This window comes from Lucilia sericata, unplaced genomic scaffold, assembly GCF_015586225.1.
Source record: "Lucilia sericata isolate MDLA Ls3-8-SP2 unplaced genomic scaffold, ASM1558622v1 Contig000113F_arrow, whole genome shotgun sequence".
Taxonomy (NCBI): domain Eukaryota; kingdom Metazoa; phylum Arthropoda; class Insecta; order Diptera; family Calliphoridae; genus Lucilia; species Lucilia sericata.
The window spans coordinates 580,864-601,248 of record NW_023994145.1 but is presented as its reverse complement, the minus strand read 5'-3'; the positions used below and the strand labels follow the sequence as shown (position 1 = coordinate 601,248).

The 20,385-nt window shown below is 30.8% G+C and overlaps 1 protein-coding gene across 1 annotated transcript in view; it reads right to left on the bottom strand.

Moving 5' to 3' along the window:
• Positions 1–1,091: 1,091 nt before the first annotated feature.
• Positions 1,092–20,385, bottom strand: part of LOC119600403 (S phase cyclin A-associated protein in the endoplasmic reticulum) — a 137,447-nt gene continuing 118,153 nt past the window's right edge. Inside the window, exons 10-12 of the mRNA XM_037950599.1 lie at positions 1,955–2,125; positions 1,738–1,890; positions 1,092–1,676 (exon numbers count right to left, since the gene is read on the bottom strand). Of these exons, the coding sequence (XP_037806527.1) occupies positions 1,602–1,676; positions 1,738–1,890; positions 1,955–2,125 (399 nt within the window). The 3' untranslated portion in view covers positions 1,092–1,601. The remainder of the gene's footprint in view (positions 1,677–1,737; positions 1,891–1,954; positions 2,126–20,385) is intronic.

Below are 20,385 nucleotides of genomic sequence, written 5' to 3'. Positions count from 1 at the left end.
ATAAGTGTATGAATGTATGGAAGTGTTTGCAATGAAAATGTGTGTTATTGTTAGACCCCAACTTGAAAATAGACTTTCATTATCACTGTCACATTTTATTCAAGTTGAGTGATTTCAATCTGTCACTTGATGAACATGAACATGAGGCTACAGCTACAACAGCACAATTACAACAAATCAACATTAGTGTGTGTTGTCGTTTGTGTATTTTCTTGTCTACTACTTTTTGTTTTTTTTTTTTTTTGGTACTTGTGCGTATTTTTACGCTTGATTCCACCCTCGAGAGTTTGTTTGTTTTTATTTTTGTTGTTATTGCTGCTGCTACGAATTTAAGTCCATATGGCAGCATTAACTAAAAAAAATTTGCAAACATTTTTTATCACAAAATAAAAACAAGCGTAGTTTTTGTAGTTATGTTATTTTATAGGTTGGTAGGTTGACAATATTTATTCACTTTTTATAACACGATGTCTTAAATTTTTTTTCCAAGTATTTTTTCTTTAACTTTAATAAAGTAATTAAGCATAGTGTAAAATTGCTATGTTTTAGTGGCTACTAAGTTAACATTTATTAAGTAACATCCGGTAGGTCTTCCGTCAAATGGATCCAATTTTATAATCCATTACGATGAGGTTAGTGCAAGCACAATGGGTGATTTATTTCTCACTTTAAATTAAACAATATTTAAGATTTTAGTAAAAATGGTGTTATAATTCCTTTATTTGTTGGAAAATATATTTTTTAAAAACAATTTTAGATTATTATTAATATTTTCGGTATTTCAAAATATGTTATTCTTTATCAATTGTTGCAACTTACAGCTACAAATATATAAAATGGTTAAATAATTTCATTGAGTTTTTTTTTTTGTTTTGTCTAAAACTAGATTAGTTGCATATATTTAGTAAAATTCCATAAAAACGCCTAAAAAAATATTAAATATTTTTGCAAAAATAAAAAGAAAACAAAAACAATACATTGTAACTAAGTAATAAAACAAAAAAGCAATATAAGTTTTTTTTAACAAAAAATGCATAAAGTTTTTAAATAATAAAAATAATAATAAAGTTTAAAAAAAGAACAGTAATACTTGTAAAAAGAATAATAAAAAAGAGGTAAAAAATCATAATAAACATTAATTAAAGAAAAATGTAAAAATTAAATATATTTTTTGTTTATTTCTATAATAATATCAAATAATTATGAGATATTTCATTAAGTAGTATATAATAAGAATAAGAGTAATAATAGTATGTTTGTTTGTATATTTATGGTCATATATAAAGAATGTAAAAGGATCACGACTCAATAGTATTCACACACATTCAAAAAGTTTACAATATTTTTGAAATACATAGTTTTGTTTTTTTTTAAAGTTAAGAAATGAATTCATTTAATAGCTACTAATTATAATAATAAAAAAGAAAAAAATAATTCGAGAGTATTGTAGATAAAAAAAGAGGCAGTCGTTATTCATTCCATGTTAGAAGAATAAATAAATTATATCCAGCACCTTTCTAAAAGATGTTTAGTGTTAATGGTTTCAAAGATTTTGAATTCCAAAGAAGAGTAGAAGGAAGCAGTAAACAAACAATAGCATTTTATGTATTTTCCTTGAGCAAAGCAACCAAATGATTCTTTTTGGCTTTATCCGATTTACTATATTCATCCAAAAACTAAAAAATACGAACAAAAATTAAAATAAATTTAAATTTTGTGTCTAAGTTGAAAACTTACCTCTAAATTAAAATCACGTGATATCACATTACGAGCTTCCTGATTTTGGAACGTAACAGTTACTAGACATGGATAAACCACCACATTCAAATGTTCGGGTAGTTTAGTTAAATTCTTAATTATATTGGAACATTGTTCAGAGGTTAAAAGATCCTGTAAATGATAAACATTTAAATAATTTTAATTTAGAAAACTTTAACTTGAAAAAAAAACTTACCTGATTTTGTTTATTATTAGCACAAAAGAAACCGATTGTTGCAATTAAATCAATTAAAACCGCCTGGGTTTCACTATTTTTAGCTGCCGTCGTTTGATTGCCACAATATTTGAGTAAAATTTGCACCACATCAAGAAACTTCAATGAGATCGCTTCACTGGACATCACCTCCTGTGGGTAAATAAGAGAAACAAAATGAAAATATAAATAAATAAAATGAAACTAAAAAAAATAAATCTTTAAATTCCTGCTGAAATATCTAAAAAACAATTTTCTTGAAAACTTTTCAAGTGTTTGTTTGTCAGTTCAATTGGTCTCTTTGGATTTAGAGTTGTTGAAAGGAAATTAAAACATATTTCAGTTTTTGAGATGAAAAACATTCGATACCGAACAAGAAATATTAAATATTTTAGCTGAATTTCGATATCGAAATATGTGGCCGTAATTCGGCCTTTGATTTATGAACAACAGCTAAAGCTCTTAACATTGCTTTTGAGTGTGACGGTTAAGCTAAAAGGAACAGCACGAAATTATTAATTTAATGAGTTAGAGTACTATATTCGGCTATGCCGAATCTTAAATACCGTCCACCTGCAAGCTACTTTTTATTAAAACCCATTTAACTATCTAGTTTTTAGATAACTGGGCATAAGTTTTGTTTTCGTAGTGTTAGTACTATCATTTAGTAATTTCTTTATGCATATATGGAACTTATTTTAATTAGGTCGAAAAAAAAAAATTATTTTAAGTGATTTTGTCAGATATACTTTTAAACGATGTTGTTGGCTTTATATGAGTGCCACGACCTTTAACGGATCAATTGGAAAACATTTTAACATGTTGAATTTTATCCGAATATAATCATTTAATAATGAATTATGTGGTATTAAGTGATTTTCAAAAGTGAACCTTATTTGGGAGCTATGACTATTTATGGACCGATCCGGAAAAAAATCAGTATAGTGATTTATATGTATATACACAAATCATATTCAAGTATTTCACCCCAATACCTTTATTAGTTAATGAAATATGTGCGTTTAAGTGATTTTCGGAAGTTGACCCTTATATGGGAGCTATTACCAATTACGGCCTATCCGGAATAAATTCGTAGCGTGATTGATACATATACAAAACATAAGCGTGCAAAATTTTATCTCCATAGCTTTATTTATTAATGAAATATGCGCGTTTAAGTGATTTTCGAAAGTGGACCCTATGTACGAGTTATGACCCATTGTGGACTGATTCAAAAAAAAATCGCTGAATGATTTATATATAAACAAAACATATTCATGTCGAATTTTACCCCGATAGCTTTATTAGTTAATGAAATATGAGCGTTTAAGTGATTTTCGGATATGGACCTAATATGGGAGCTATGACCAATTATGGACCGATTCGGAAAAATTTTCGTAGAGCTGAATTATACATACACAAAACATATTCATGTCGAATTTTATATCGATAGCTTAATTTATCAGTGAAATATGCACGTTTAGTGATTTTCGGAAGTGGGCCTTATATGGGAGCTATGACCAATTGTGGACCTATACTAATCTATGTTGGATTTCTGTTCATATTATATTTATATGTATGTGCAAAATTTTGAGTTGATACTAATATATTTGAGGAAGTTATTAACGATAAATCCATTTCTGGAAATATGTACCTTTGTATGGGGCCTATGGGAAATTTTGGATCGATTGTTTTGATTTTCAACATAATTGATCCCTGGGTAAATTATTTTTTGTAGTTTCTGAGAAAATCACTTAATAATTACGAAAATAAAGTAATTTTTATCGAGGTAGTCTAAAATTTTTATTCAAAACTTTTACTAGTTGTGAACCGATTTTGCTGATTTTCAATACAAAACTGCTTTGGACAATGGACACAGCTAAATCGACTTAGAATTTCATAAAGACTTTGTTGGGTCTCAGATGAATATTTCTTGGTGTTACACACGGAATGACAAACTTATATATACCCTCTATTACCACTGATGGTGGTGGAGGGTATAATAATTATATTATTTTTCCAAAACTTAAATAACATTTCGTAACAGTGTGCCATATTAAAACTCAAATCTTTGGCTACTTATAATTTATAAATTCCTTTTATGGAAGCATCACAAATTGTATGTATTAGACTACATTTGCCACATAACTTCCTCCAGCATACAAATGTTTCCAGTTTTACAAAAATAAAAAAATACATAACCAAACAAATCGAAAAGAATAACAAAGATTTTAACTCTATTTCTTTACTTAACTCTTGTAAAATTTTTCAAACGTAAAAAATCTGCTGAAAATTAAAAATATTTTAAGTGTATTCACAGTTGTGTATGTTAATGTTTGTATGAATACACTTAAAAAAAATTCAAATAACTTTTATTGAACCTTATAAAAGGTCAAAGGACAGCAATTCTATGGAATTTTTTTGAGTGTATTGCTGCATATTCTTTACTAACATTTGTTTATTTAACATTATTCTTTCTGTTCACACATGTTGGTGGCAAAGTTTAGAATTTTAGATTTGTTTGCAAAGTTATTTTTTCGGGGAATTTATATATAGAAAAATCGAAAATAGAACAAGTAAAAACTGTATTTAATTGATTGGCTTTAATTTGATTTTTATTTATAAAACATAAAAGTAAAATGGTTTAGTGCAACAAATGGTAAAACTTACATAAAGATTGAAAGGAGTGAAGTGTTTCCCACAGCTTTAAATACTTCGTCAATTTAAAGCTTTTTTGGGACTAGAAAATGTATTCAATCCAGCATATTCTTATGACTAGATCAGTGTTGCTCAAACACATACCACCATAGATTACCATAGTTTTATTTGTGTTGGTAAAGCAGCAGAGAACAGAATTCAATTCAAAATAAAAGTATACGAATAAAATGACTACAAACTATAAAGTATATGCTAACTGTCAAATATTTATTACGGATTTTGACAGCCAGCGTATATCAAAGTCTATATATAAAAAACTGTCAACTGTTCTCTCACGTTCTCCTACATTAATTCGGCTTTCTCAAAATTTTGTTGTTGTATTTCTGTGTGTATTTTAAAAACGTCGCGCACAGACCTCGCTTCGAGAAGTGCTGATCAGCAACTGATTTGATTTTGTTTTTCCAGTTGAGAGAAAACCAACTGATATTGCTCATTATAAAAAGAAGAAGAATTAAACCTATAGTGTATGTGTACCAACTTAGCGTCAGAAGAATTTTCTTACCCTATCACGCGTGCTATGTAATGGCAATATTGAGCTCCTCTGGACTAGATCATAAAGATATTCTACTGTTTAATCCTTCAAATTCTCATCAATAACTTCTCTATATAAAACCGAAGACGTCCAATGCTACACTCAGAAACAGTAAGGCAAGTGGTCAATCAGTGGCGGGAAATGAAACATTACAAGAACTACTGGACACACATTTCCAGTTCAACTTGCCATTGGAAGGTCAATGGTTAGACCTTATATTAATGATCAACATCCTCTCGGAATCAACGAGGATAAGATACACTTAAGGGCCCTTCAGACGATCACACTTTACGTACGACAAGTCTAATGAAAAGGTAAAATGGAATTCCATCCGTATGACAAGAAAGAGAATAAAAGTCGTATGATTTATATTTTTGGTGTTTACACGATTAGTATAAAACAATAACAAAGTAAGATGGAAACAGCTGTTTCACTTTTTTTGTATGTGTTTACATAAAAATACATTCCTGATCTAATGCGACTTGCTTGTTTTTTGAATAATTTCAAAAAATACAGAGAGCCATACGACTGTCAAATATTTCATCCGTATTTTCTCTCAATGTGTGATGATTTCGTTACATATTGCGTTTAGACGATCCCATCCGTTCTCTTCTACACAAAATTTTGACAGATCATATTACTTGTGTGCTCGTGTGAAGGGGGCTTTAGTAATCGAAAGTTTTTATCTGACTTGTAACATAAGTTGTGTTTTGTTGCTAACGTTCAAAGGCAATTTCATATAAATTTAAAATTTATAAACGTTAGGAGTTAACGTGTAAAATTATACAAGTTAATTTTAACGTTGATAAAAGTGCTACCAATTCAAAAATAAAAATACAAATATTAATGTGTTTATGTCAAACAATAAAAAAATATTTTAAAATAAAATTTAAATCAAAGAAAATTACCAAATAAAAAAACCTTTTCAAGAAATTGTAAATAATTTCAAGATTTAGCAGATTTCTTCTGTGGAGTGATGCCAAGTCAGGTAAGAGTGAATATCCTGGCATCAACTCTTATTTTCCCATCAATATTAAGAGCGCATCCCTTGAAACCGCCATGATATGCTCGAAGCTTTGGACGAAATTTCCAAGGGAATCACATTTCAAGGGGTGTATTTTCTCTATTTTTTGACTATTTGGCTACTTGTCTGCTCATGAAATAGGATTCTCCGAAATACACCTCTCTATTATCTATATGGATGACCGCTACGGCATCCCTATCCCTAAGCTGGGAACGCAATTTTATCTAATTTTGTGGCTATTTGTTTACTCGTCTGCTCATGAAATAGGATTCTCTGAAATACACCTCCCTATTATCTATATGGATGCCGTAGCGGTGGCAGTATATCCATTTAAACACGATATCGCAAAGACTCGAAGATCCTTTCAAAATACTAATTTGATATAATGTCGACATTATTATATTACAGAGTCTTTACAATGTCTTTGATAATGCACAGTATCGCGCTCCCTAAAACTTTTATAGTAGCACTAGATTTATAATATCGATAAACACTAGATTGGAGGGAAATCTTTCTCCAAAAAGCCTTTATTTAAAAGAGTGTGCGTAGAGCGTCGTTTTCATTCTAACTGGCTATGGTATTACAAAATATAGAATATTTAAAGTAAAATATTTACGGACAGTCAAGCTGAAATCAAATCCTTCACCAATGAGCACCACATCACAATTAGTCCGGGAATGCCGGTCACCAGGATGGCGAGAAATTCAGCAGTCGTACTATAATGTATTATATTGGCTACTGTATTTATGATGAATTGTCGAAGACAAGCGCCTTGATTTCCGATGTTGAAAAATCTCTAGATGAAAGTTTTATGTAATCTCTCAAACAAGATAGAGAATTGAATTATTTTGTGCATAGGGAAAATATGGCCAAAGCTAGAAATAGAATAAACAACACATTTTCTAAATCTAAGTCGATCTTAACTATGCAAAAAGCTTTATGCTTTTACATGTTTGGTAACCATGCAACTAGACTTGTATAACTCCATAATGACGTCGATATTTGATGACGCCTACATCGGACACGGCCATTGGTTCGAGCAATTGGCTGTCTGACTATCTCCCATTTCTTTCTACTTCTTTTCAAACTAATACCTCTGTTACTTTATTACTTCCACTTAACTTTCTATCTTTATGCAGTCTTTATGTATATCTTTTCGTGTAAAACAAAGGACCAAAAGAACCCACGTGTGATACGAATGTTAATTTCAATCAATAATTTGAGAGAATTCAGTTGAAAGTTTTGAAAACATTAATTTGATCTGTATCCAAATTTAGTATTAACTCGTAACGTTAAATGGTAATTAGCAAATTTGATTGATGGATTATAAAATTAACCCTTCTCTAAATTATGCAATAAAAGTTTAAAGTTTTCCTATTGTTATGAAAATTACAAGTTAAATTTGTTTAGAAATCAGTAATGTTCATTAACAACAAAACTGTCTGTATTTAAAAATCATCCATAAGATACATATTACCAATCATACAGAATATGTTCAGAATTCATTAGTTGATATATGGGGTTCGTTTCTTATTTGTTAGTTTTTCAACTTTAAAGGCAACAAAGAATACAACCAAAAACTTTTGGTTTTGTACATTCATGCCTTATAATGTGGCAGAAAAACCTCAAAAGTCATCATGCTACAATGAGCAATGGAATAGAAAGAAGATTTTGCAACTAAATATATGTTTAAAATACATATTGAAAGAGACTAAAAATACGAAATACAACCAGAAGACAAGATGACTTGACTTGGAATTGGAAAGTGTTTTTGGTTGCCTGTTTCTACATATTTGATTTATTTGGTATTTATACTTGTGTTGTGAGCTTGTGCCTCGAACTTGATAATAAATAATAAATTATTGACACTGTCATCCAGCGTAAACATACACACACACTCACTCACCTACTAACTCTAGCATTCAAGGAATACCCAGAAGTTTGCAAATATATAAAGTATCACCATTAGAAAGCAATTTTTCATTCATTTGATACTTTTGTATATTATTATGTAAAACTAAATCAATTGATTACTCAATATGCCACTGGTAATCTAGAATGGAGTTAGTTGTCTCTTTATGTAATGTAATATGTAATCTGCAACAAATTAAACTAGTAAATAAAATGTCCCTTTGTAATATTTTTGTTTATAACAACTTTATTTCAAAGTAGTGAACCAAAATTATGGATAAAATCACTAGTTGGGAACAAGCACCCAGAACTGTTAGGCGGATATGTATGTAACTGTGAGTGAATGAATAAATAAATGAATACATTTTGCTTTATTTATTATTTGCAACATTTATAATCGAATACACACGCGTTACTTATACTATTTTGAATTAGAAATTAACTACTCACGGTTTTGTGATTGAAAAACTGTATTGATTACGCAATCAAAAGAATCAACAGCATCATCGTCGGTTAAACTTAAATCAAACATACACAGTTTTCTAAATACACTTAAAACAAAGTATTTACAGCTATTTAAAATTGTTATTTCTAAGATCAACAATTTTTATACCATATAGGCACAAGGACGATGTCTATTGAAAATGGTTGAAATCGGTTCATTATTTCACCTAGCCGCCATACAACCTGACCTCCCGATTTGGGGTTTTAACTAATAACTACGTCAAATATACTACCATCTCTCCAAATTGGCACAACTAAGTTTTATATAGGCATAAATGACCATGCCGATTTTTGTAATGATCGGCCGTCGTTTGACCCTAGCGCCCATACAAACCCCCCCTTTAAAAAATATCTTAAACGTCCAAAAATTGACTTATAACCATTAGTATCGCGAGGAAATAAAAATGCATCCCTCCTCCCAATTTGTTGAGGATCGGCCCATATTTGAACCCAACTCCCATATAAAGATTCTTTTAGAAATTTAATCTTTCATCAATAAATTGCTTAAATACATCGGAATTAAGGTAAAATTCAACATAAAAGTTTCTTTATGAAAAATAAATTATTTTTAAAATATACCCATGGTGTAGGGTATCATATAGTCGGTCAAGTCCGACTATACTTTCCTACTTGTATTAAAATCATTTCCTGTGTCAGTTCAGATATGTATGTTCGTCCATCCATTAGTCCGTTAGTTTCTTTTCATGTAAATCATGTAATGAAACTCAGCGAAAAATTGAGGAGAAATAAGTTTTATCTGATCAGAAATCTAGCCGTAAAGTTTGGTGAAAATAACAACACATTTGGTCCATACAAGAGCCCTTCAAATAATAACTTTTATATTCAAAATTGTTTTAAAAATATTAGTATGTATCTATGAAATTGGTCTATAATTAATTTAATTACTAACCCCCATTATCTCAATGGTTATATTTTATCGTAAGGTTAAACTGACAGTTTTCATACAAAAATTATTTTAACCGGCAGAATATCTACCGGTTAAACGATAACCGGAGTTGGTGTTAACGGGGGTAAGGGTCTTATTCATAAACTTTTATCAAAGGTTTATAAATCAAATTTTCATAGAAAATTTGTTCTATAAACCTTTGATAAATGTTTCTGAATAAGGCAGTTAGTATAGGAACCACAAATTTATTGCCGATTTAATTTCTCTAAGTGTTCGAAAAAGTATACAAGTATCATTTGCAACTAAAACAAGAAATTTTCAATGTGAAAATTTCATTTATCGCTTCTTTGATGCGTAAATGTTCTGAAGTACTTACACGCGTCATACAATCAAATACAATTTAATACAAAAACAATATTACCACCACCTCCAATTACGAAACTCCCCCTCACCTCCTGTTCACTAAGTTCTAATTCTTGTTTGAACTATACTCCCTTATTTGAAAATCTATAAACATTAGATTTTAGATGAAATGTATATGTATCAAAACATTTATCTTAAATATACACGAGTATGTATTTGCGTATGTCACGAAAGCTTGTGAGAATTTCGCAAACGAAAGTAAAGTGTCAAAATATTTAAAATAACTGTCATATGACGAATGGTAATGTCAATAAAGCAACGCGATTTTATATCTATTCATATGCATACGTACATGCTTATGTATGTATATAACAACTTATCATTATATTAGAATGATACAAAATCTTGAAATTTTGTATCTTGAGATCCCGATTGTTACAACAAAAATTGTTTCATTAAATTTGTTTCATCCCCATGTCTTTGGGGCCCTCTAATGCTCATTTTGTAAACCTTACATCCACATGATATCCCCACCACTGTTGCCAACTTTTTTCCCAAAAATATCGCTAAAGTCGACTGAAAAATAGCTAGAAAATAGCTAAATTCAAGACATTTTGAAAAATTTAGCGATAAATCGTCAAAATAATATTTATTATATGATTCTGAAAAGAAATAGTTAAAAAAACTAGCTAAATTTTTCAGATTTTTTATATTATTCTAAAAAGTCAGCGATTTATCGCTAAAATCTATATACATACGTAGGAATAGGATAGTGATACAAACACGTCTTATAACAAACACATAAGAGAATCTTTTTTTATGTTAAATATTTTCACTTTGGGTTAGGAAAAATGTCAAGTTGAGGTTAATTTCGATATGCGACCCTACACAAATTGCGTTAGAAATGTTGTAAAAATAAATTGAATTTCGAAATGCTGGCCTTTATGGATCGATCCTTTATTTTCGGCATAAGAGTATTATTTATTTTTCCATTACAATACAATTTCAAATTATATTCTAACCTAATTTACCGAGCAGGGTGACGATAACCATACGACCGTTGTAGTGTAGCAGACCAGGATCTCTGCTGGGAATCGAACCCACAACCCCCAGACTGACAGGCTATCACACTACCAACTAGCCTACCGGGGCACCCAAGATTATTATTATACACTCCTTTTGTGGGAAGTTTATCTGCAATATCGATATGCGGCCCTATACGCCTTAGAAATGTTGTAAATTGTTAGGACTTTATGGATCGATCCTTTCGTCACTTATTTCCAATGTTCACTAATTTTTAGAATTATGGTAAATTTTATTATCATATCACTCATTTACTAAAAGACTAGAATAATTAAATATTCGTTTTTAAATTGAGTACAACAAAATATACCCCTTTTAAAGTTTTTCGTATAACTTTACCTGTACGCACAAATATTTGCTCCTAATTATGTTCTTCAGAACATTCAAAAACTCAAATAATTTACATTGAATGCATATTTTTATATACATACATATATGTAAATATCGTCATTCGTAGCAACTTTTAAGCGATATTGTCAAAATATAAATGAATAAAAAATGCCTTAAAATCTAAAGAAAAATCGCTAGATTTCCCGCTAATAGCTAAATCATATTTTTCCCCGCAAAATGGGATTAAAAATCGCTAGATTTGACGAGAAAATAGCTAAATTGGCAACAGTGATCCCCACTAAGGTAAGAGCATGCAAACTAGAGAGAAAAAGTTATTGGTTTAATTCAAATACAAATTCGAAACATCTATTGACAGTTATAAATTGTTAATTTTAACATTTTCGTTTTATTTACCGTGTTTATGGCAAAAACCAAGTTGACAAATATTTGGAATTTTATAATCGCTATTGGAAAGAAGTATTGAAAAATAAATATCGTTGATATTACATTTAAGTTACATGTTTCATAAAATTTTTATTAACTAGGAATGTACAAGAGTGAAATTTGAAAACCCTGTGACGTTTTTTTCCTTACGAATATGTATTTGGAGAATCTGCATCAAGTCTATAACAAGAAAGAGTGTTATATTCTACTATACCGAATCTTACACACCCACCATCAAATCATAACCTGTAAAATTAGCATGAATTTCGGAAGGTGGCCCTATTTATACATCTTTATGAATTGATCATTTTGTTATTTGCAGTATTATAAAAATCAGGGAGATTTTTGGAATGTGGACTATAATGAGAGCTAGGGTCAATTATGGACCGACCTCTTCCAATTTAAAAGATTGATTGAATTTCGGAAGGTGGACATCTATATATGTGAACCGATCCTTTTAGTATTTGTAACCACAATATTATTATTACCTTATATGGGGGATTGGATCCAATATCGACCGATCTCCATAAAATTTTATAGAAATGTTAGAGTTTCTAAAAACCTAATTCATACCTATGGTTTAAGTCATTTTCTGAGGTCGATTTTTTTATTGTGGACCGATGGACCGATCGTTATAAAATGTAAGAAAAAGATTTCAATTCCTATAAAACTTGTTTATGTCGAATTTCATTGCTATATATTCTTCTTAAAGCCAGTTATGAGGATTAAAGTCAATTTCTGAAGGAACCTTATATGTAGGGTAGGGTCAATTATGGACCGATTCTTATAAAATTAACAAAGAGATAGGTTCCTATATGCAGAATTTCACTGCTATAAATGCTTCTTTTAGCCTGTTATGAGTGTGAAAGTAATTTTATGAGGGGGCCTTATATGGGGGTAGGGTCAATTATGGATTGGTGCTTATAAAATTTTACAAAGAGAATAAGATTCCTATAAATGGACTCTATCGTATTTCAAACAGACGGACGGAAATGGCTAGATCGTCTTAGAATATAATAAGAACTCAGAATATTGGTGTTAGATGAATAAGTATTTGGATGTGTTACAAACGATGGTGGGTATAAAAATTTGGCTTAAATATATTGTGAAAAAACTGAAATACAATATTTCCAGGAGTTTTCCATTATTTAAATTTCAGTTTCTTCGCAACGCACTATAGTTCAAACTACCAGTTTTCCTGTGCGAAATTCAAATTTTGGAACAGTGAATATCGAAAAAGACATCATTAAAATAACCTTGAAAAAAATAATTTGATTTTAAAATTTTAACTTCATGAAAGCTTTTAAGAAAATGTTAACGTTTGTTAAACGTGAAATAAGCAGAAATGAATAACCTGAAATGTTGTGAATTAGTTTCACTTTACCCGAAATTGCGCATTTCTGCGCGTTTTGAGTAATTTAATATTTTCTAGGGTGCTACCTTATAAGCATTTTCAAATTTGATTAAAGGACTACACAGATATGTGTTTTTGTCATCCAGTTATCCATAATGTTTGCAAGGAATTACTGTATTTAAAGGTCCGAATTTTCGTAATTTCTTAGCAAGAAAACGGAAAATTGCAGTAGGAAGGAAGAAAAAAATTTTGTATTAAAATTGATTTATTATTTCGGGCAGTAGCAACCGCTGCATGTAAGCAAAGACCCTCACGCTGGAAATTAATTCTAAAAAACTTTCGCGAGTCGGACAAGTCCTTCTGAAATGAAAAAAAAGTTGTGTTGTATAAGTCATCTTCATTGTAGACAATGGGTTAATTTTCCCTTAAATTTGTTCTAATATGCCTATTTATGCCTATGCTCCATCTTAGGCTTTAAAGAGTTTCATTATTTTGTCGATCTTAATTTCGCACTGAAAAGGTGATGATTTGATCCAATGTGCAACGTAAGCAGTAACCCTATTGTGGAAACGTTTTCTTTTTTTATAAATATAACAAAAATTTTAATAGAGTCAAACAAAATCTGAAAAATTAGAATAATTTCAAACATTTTCAAGATTGAATTTAACAAAAAACTTTGAAATGGAATAATATGTCTTAAATAAATATCTACTTTATAATTGTTATAAATTCACCGCAAATTGTACTACCCCCTTTTATGTGGACTAGACTTAATAAAGGCAGCAATTTAAACAAAAATATCATTGTCTATCATTGTGCGCTTATGGTCTGCTGGTTAAATCAGTCAGTAGACTGGTTGTTTATATTACTACAACTCTTGCCACAAATGCACCCAAACACACACACACTCCCACCACACTGTTGCGGATGTTGTTGTTGTTTGTGGATGCTGCTGCTGCTGTATGTCCCTTGTCAATATTTATCTACGCTGTATTTGCTTGTTAGGCCAAATGTTTATTTACGTATCATCATCAACGTTTATTTCACTATTTTTTTATAATTTTTGTTTCCCTTTTTTGTACTTTTAGCCGAAAACTTGCAACACAATGATGATAATGATGATATGAATATGTTGTTGCTGCCACAAGTACTAAAGTTGTACTTGTATTGGCCAAGTATGTAAACTAATTACGGTTGTAAACACAAAATAAGGATATTTGTATTTATATATGTATATGAGTGTGTAGGTGTGTGTGTGTGTGTGGGTAGCAGTATCTGGGTTTGAAGAGTTTGAAGAGGTGGTGGTGGCGCTAGTGTTTATAATCATGCACAAGTATGTGTGTTAAACAATTCATGAATTAGCGAAGCGCAAAAACCAATTGTTGGCTTAAATAAATAAATAAAATCTCGTTTCATAAAATCAAACAGTTAAAAAAGAGTGAAGGAGTATGACGTTTGTAATGTTATGTATTTTTGTTGCTGTAACGAATTCTTTTTGAAAAAACAAAATGAAAATCAAATAATAATTTATGTTATCAAATAGTTAATTAATCGGCGGGTTCAGTTTTATGGCGGCTAGGTGAAATAATAAACCGATGGCAAACATTTTCAATAGGCTTCGTCTCTGGTAAAATAGAAGATCATGTAACAAATTTCATTGAATTATCTTCAAAATTGCGACCTATAGTTGATTACAAGGTTTAAAAGCCCTATTCGGGGGTTTAGTTCTATGGGGGCTAGGTGAAATAATATACCGATCTTAACAATTTTCAATAGGCTTCGTCCCTAGGACAATAGAAGATCATGTACAAATTTTCATTGAATTATGTATCTTCAGAATTGCGACCTGTAGTTTGATTGCAATGTTTACATGGACGGACGGACGGACATAGCTAAATTGACTCATAAAATGATTCTAAGCCGATTGGTATACTTTAAGGTGGGTATAGGACCAATATTATTGTCCCCACTAAAGTGGTGTAGGGTATAAAAATACGAAAAACTGATGATACTAAAATATGGCACGAATTATCCTTTTCAACTCCGATCTCAAAATTAAGATTTAATAAGATATATAACAAATAACGTTTAATATGTATTGGAAAAAATTATAAATTACTATTCTCCGAAAAAAAAATAATTTAATACTTTAAATTTCAAATTGTTTTCAAAATTTTGATCACGCTTGCTTTAACACATATGCCAGATATTATATTTTCTGAATCATTTTCAGCGGTTATTTCGGTCAAAATGGATTCCATGAAAGAAGTACGTGAAAAAGTAAGCCACAGCAACAAATCAGCAATCTGGGACAAAAGGCCCCAAACAATTGCAGAAGACGATGACTCATTATTTTAGCGAGATTGACAGAACCGACGTTAACGTATCCATATCTCAATCTAATTGGAATATGGTGAAGCAAAAACATATGGGAGTGTTCTGAAAGTTATCAAAGAGAACCCAAGCACTCCTTCGAATGCGATGACTCTGGATGGTACCTAGCTCATGTAAAAGTTATGACTTGTGAAGACGAACGATCAGTATTGCTGCTTAAATCTGCTGTTGCATTACTAGGTGAGGTACTTATCGGCTGGATCTAGGATTGAGATTGTGACTCCTGAGGAGATAACAAGTAGACCAAGATCAATTGCTTTGGAGATCCTTCGGTGATGTAATTACCAGCTTCCAACTCACGTCTAGAAAGTGGTAATGGATTCAGTGGTCTGAAGAATTTTCAAAGCAGTCGTTAGGCCCATGCACTTTTATGGAGTTTTCGTGTGGTGGTAAGCAATTAAACTGCACTACACACTGTGCAACCATTGTGCGCACCATGAGAAACATTGTCATCCTTATTAAGGCAACAATGAAGACGATACCAACCAAAGCTCGTGGTCTGGTTATAGAAATTATGCACACAGAAAACAGATCGATTGGAAATCGGTTACCATGATAAATATTTAGTTAAATTAATTAAAATTGTATCGCTGTTATTGAAAAACTGTATAATTAACCGATTTTCTATACTCAGTATTAAAAAACCATAATAATAATAGAATTGTGGTTTTAACAATTTCCAAATCAATAATTTGAACTGAATTGTATCGGTTATTAAATTCTTTTGTTAATTCAGTAAATGCAGCCGAATTTTATTTAGGATTAAAACTTTAGAACATCAAATATTAGTCGCTGTAACCGAAAATCAGTAGAAAGTAAAAAATATTGATCATTGCAACCAATTATCAATTGGGAAAATTATTTAAAATACTATTGCGGTTAAAGGAACCAAATTCGGTGTTCACAACCGATTATTTGATAATTATAGTTGACGTTAACAAAAATAAATAAAATAAAACGAATTTATAATTTAAAAAAAATCTAATTACATTTGAAGATAACTTAATGCTGATAAAAAAGGTAATGTTTAGTCCATTATATATCTTAAAATCTATTGTGGTTATTTTCAATAATTTTTAATCATTTTACAGCAGCGGAAAAGCGTGGAAAGGTAGCTTTGGAAATGTTGGACAGTATGAAGAGCAAAATCCCAACTACATACCATCAAAATCTCAAAACAAGAAGGGAAATGTTGCTGGTTTATATTTATAAGTTTGTATTTACATACATACATACATATTCATATTTTATTGTAAACGTTTTAAACAAAATAAAATTTATTTTAAGAAACACATAATCCACAAATTGGTTTTCAATAAATAATATTTCAGTTGCGTATACCGATAATTTCAATCCAGATTACCGAATAATAATTTAAAATAGTTGTGTACACCATATATTCAGTAATAGTAAACGAATTTTACAGTAATTGCAATCGAATTATGGCATAGTTGTGAGAACCGACTGAATTCGATTGGAAACAAATTCGGTTGTCACAATGAATCTGTTTTCTCTGTGTGGGCATTCAAGAAAGTGGCAAAGTGGGTGGAGATTTCTTTATCGAAGGAATTGGTATTAAATCATATTTCAGATTACCTAACTAACGTAGTGTTCTTCGGGCAGAAATAGCTGCTATCAAACGAGCAGCGAATTGGCTAAGGTACTATCACATATCGGGGGATATGTGTATATATAAAGACAACAAAGCTGCTGGGTTGATCGAAGAATAACATCTCTTAATAACATAGCGATACATTCTAGAAAAACGCTAATAAGGGTCTTATCTTCCTTACAAATTAAAGACACTTGTTCTAAATTAACTGTATGGGAAAGCCCAAGTCAGGAGATTCAGTGAAACCACCTGTCAGGATAGATCTTAAGAGCATCCTCAGCCTTGCCATAAATGAAACCGGGTGGTTTAGTTCTGGAAGCAGAGAGTTATACCATATTGCACTGCTGTGACCACTACACAGAGAGAAAAGGAAATATACACGCCTGGTATCAAATTGACACCAAAGAGTTTATAATTTTTCAATAACTTCCTTTGTCAAAGTATATACATACGTATGACAACACTATGTAATGTTGACAACGCAACGTTGTCAACATTGCAACACTTCCTTGTCTAAATCTAAATTTTTTACACATCCGTTGTCTAAATATTAACAAACGTGGTAAGCTCACTATTGGCAACGGATTGTTTGTCAATAGTGAGCTTACCACGTTTGTTAACATTAAGAAAACGGATGTGTGTAAAATTTAGATTTCGACAACGAACTGTTGCAATGTTGTCAACATTACATAGTGTTGTCGTACGTACTTATGTATATACTTTGACAACGGATGGTATTGAAAAATTATAAACAGGTTGGTGTCAATTTGGTACCAGGAGTGTATATTTCATTTTCCCTCTGTGTAGGTTAACACTAAATGGACCAAGTGAGCTGCTTATTAAGCAGTTTCTCACGATACCTAAACTAACTATAAAATCTTTAAAGGGAAGAATGTTCAATAAATTTGTAAAAATATACATCATTTTCACAATTTTTGTTATGAACGATTTAAGTGTTATTTAACCTAATAGAAATATATGTCTTTTCTGGCACAGTCCTAACATATGTACATATGATGATCGTACTAATATTTAATATTGTTTCTTTTACAAACAGCAACACAAACGCATAATACTTTCGCTACAGTAGTGGTGATGTAGGGTTTGAAAAACTAAGTATTTTTAATCAAATATTAGTCCGTCTCATCTTCCCGGCATACAATGTATTTTTGGGAGGTCTGTTTTAGTCAAAAGTTCAGTTTACTTTTTGTTTTACCAATACACACAATAGACGTCTGACTGCTGCTGACAAAATTAAAAATACAAAAAGTAAATAAAATTATTGGGTTTTAATCATGAACACAACTCAATTGTGAGTTTCAGTTTATTTGTTTTTCAAATAAATATTGACACAAGAAATGAACATTTAACAAAATCCTTCAACGATTCAACAAAAAAGGGGAGAAACTCTATTTCAAACAACTCAGCCACTTATTTACGAACAAATGTCGGCATTATTCTTTTTAGTCTAATGCTGGCGATGCGGCTGCTGCCTGTGTTTGCTCCTGTTGGCTGGAGAGGAGTTACTCGTATGTTGCGTTTTGTATTCGAGTATTTGCAACACACTTAATAATTCTAACAGATTTATATTCTTTGGTTTGTTATTTTTTATTATTTTTCTACTCAACACAAAAGTTTTCATTTTCAAGTTAAAGGAGATAGAAAATGAAGATGAAAATATAAAGTTTTTGAAAAAGTTTTTCGATTCAAGTTGAAGTCGTTATGAAGGAGGGAATGGGAAAAAATTTATGCTTTGTGAATTTTTGAGTAGTTTTGCATACATAAATTAATAAAATATTTGTATTTTATTATCATTTTATTTAATGTTTTTTTATTATTCATCTTTGTAAAAAACAACAAATAAACAACTGAGGAAAAAGAAATTTTGTAATAAAAGATGAGTAAAAAAATTATATAAAATGTGGAAAAGGAAACTTTTTCTATGAATTCTACACTGTGAAAAATATTTGCAGACATTTTTTATGAAATTTTGATCGATTCCTCAATTTTGGGGCATGCGTAATATAGTGGCACCAAAATATGAAAATCTGAGTTAAATCGAAAAACATTAACTCTTGTCACATCAGCACTGCTTTGCAAAGGGAACATACACTTTTGCGAAACTATCAGTTGAAGGAAATGACATCCGAATTCCAACCCAGGCGATCCAAGGTTCACATAGTTGAACCAGGAAATTAGCAAATTGTTACATGATGAAAAACGAAAGAGACGGTTAAATCTCGAACTCAAGTTGAGTTCGATCTCTATCCAATACTACGATGTAAGGGGAAAGAAGTATTGTTCGAAAACTTCCACTATCAGAAACACTACACCACTTCAGACCAGTTGAAGTGGCATGCAACGACCAACTATCTAAAGTGATTATCCCTGAAGCAAAAAACATTTTCCAGGATATACATCAGTTTTCAATAACGAAGTGATAGATCGTGTTCTATTCGAATGGAAGCCAATCGATCTTAAAGACATAGACTCAAACTCCATAAGGATCAAACAAGGAATTCCTTTTATATCTTTAGACTATCTACACCTACCCAAGGATTGGAATTGATTTCTTAATTGATTATGGCGACAATACGAAGAGATAGTTCGTGTAGTATTTGAATAGTTACCAGTCTATCATACGAGTTATTTTACCTCTTTAACTATCACAAAGAACGTCTGAACGTCTTATTCGATGGTGTTAAAATTCCGACTGTGAACCGCACAAAAAAAAAATTTCAAAGGCGATTAATAGATTGGTAGTTATTTAAGCTTTTTGGTTATTTCAGATTCGATGTTATTTTAAAGATTAAATTCCGTGGCATTCCGACATTCGACGAAGTTAGATTCAAATATCTTAGGAGTGGTTTGACAATCACCATTGTAATTTTAACAACGCATCGTTGTCATTGCAACAACGCATTTTTGTCATTTGGTTACACTTTGTGTTATTTCGGCAATGTGATTTCGACAACGAATCGTTTTCATTTCGACAACGCAACGTTCTGTTTGACAACTTCGTTGTCCCTTTGGTTTTTGTTGATGTGATAACGTCGTGTATTTTTTATATTTTTGTTGTTGTTGTTGTTGAGAACTATCCGTAAATACTTTGATAACGGATGTTATTGAAAAATTATGAACACTTTGGTCTCCCTTTGGTTTTTGCTGATGTGATAACGTCGTGTATTTTTTATATTTTTGTTGTTGTTGTTGTTGTTGAGAACTATCCGTACATAC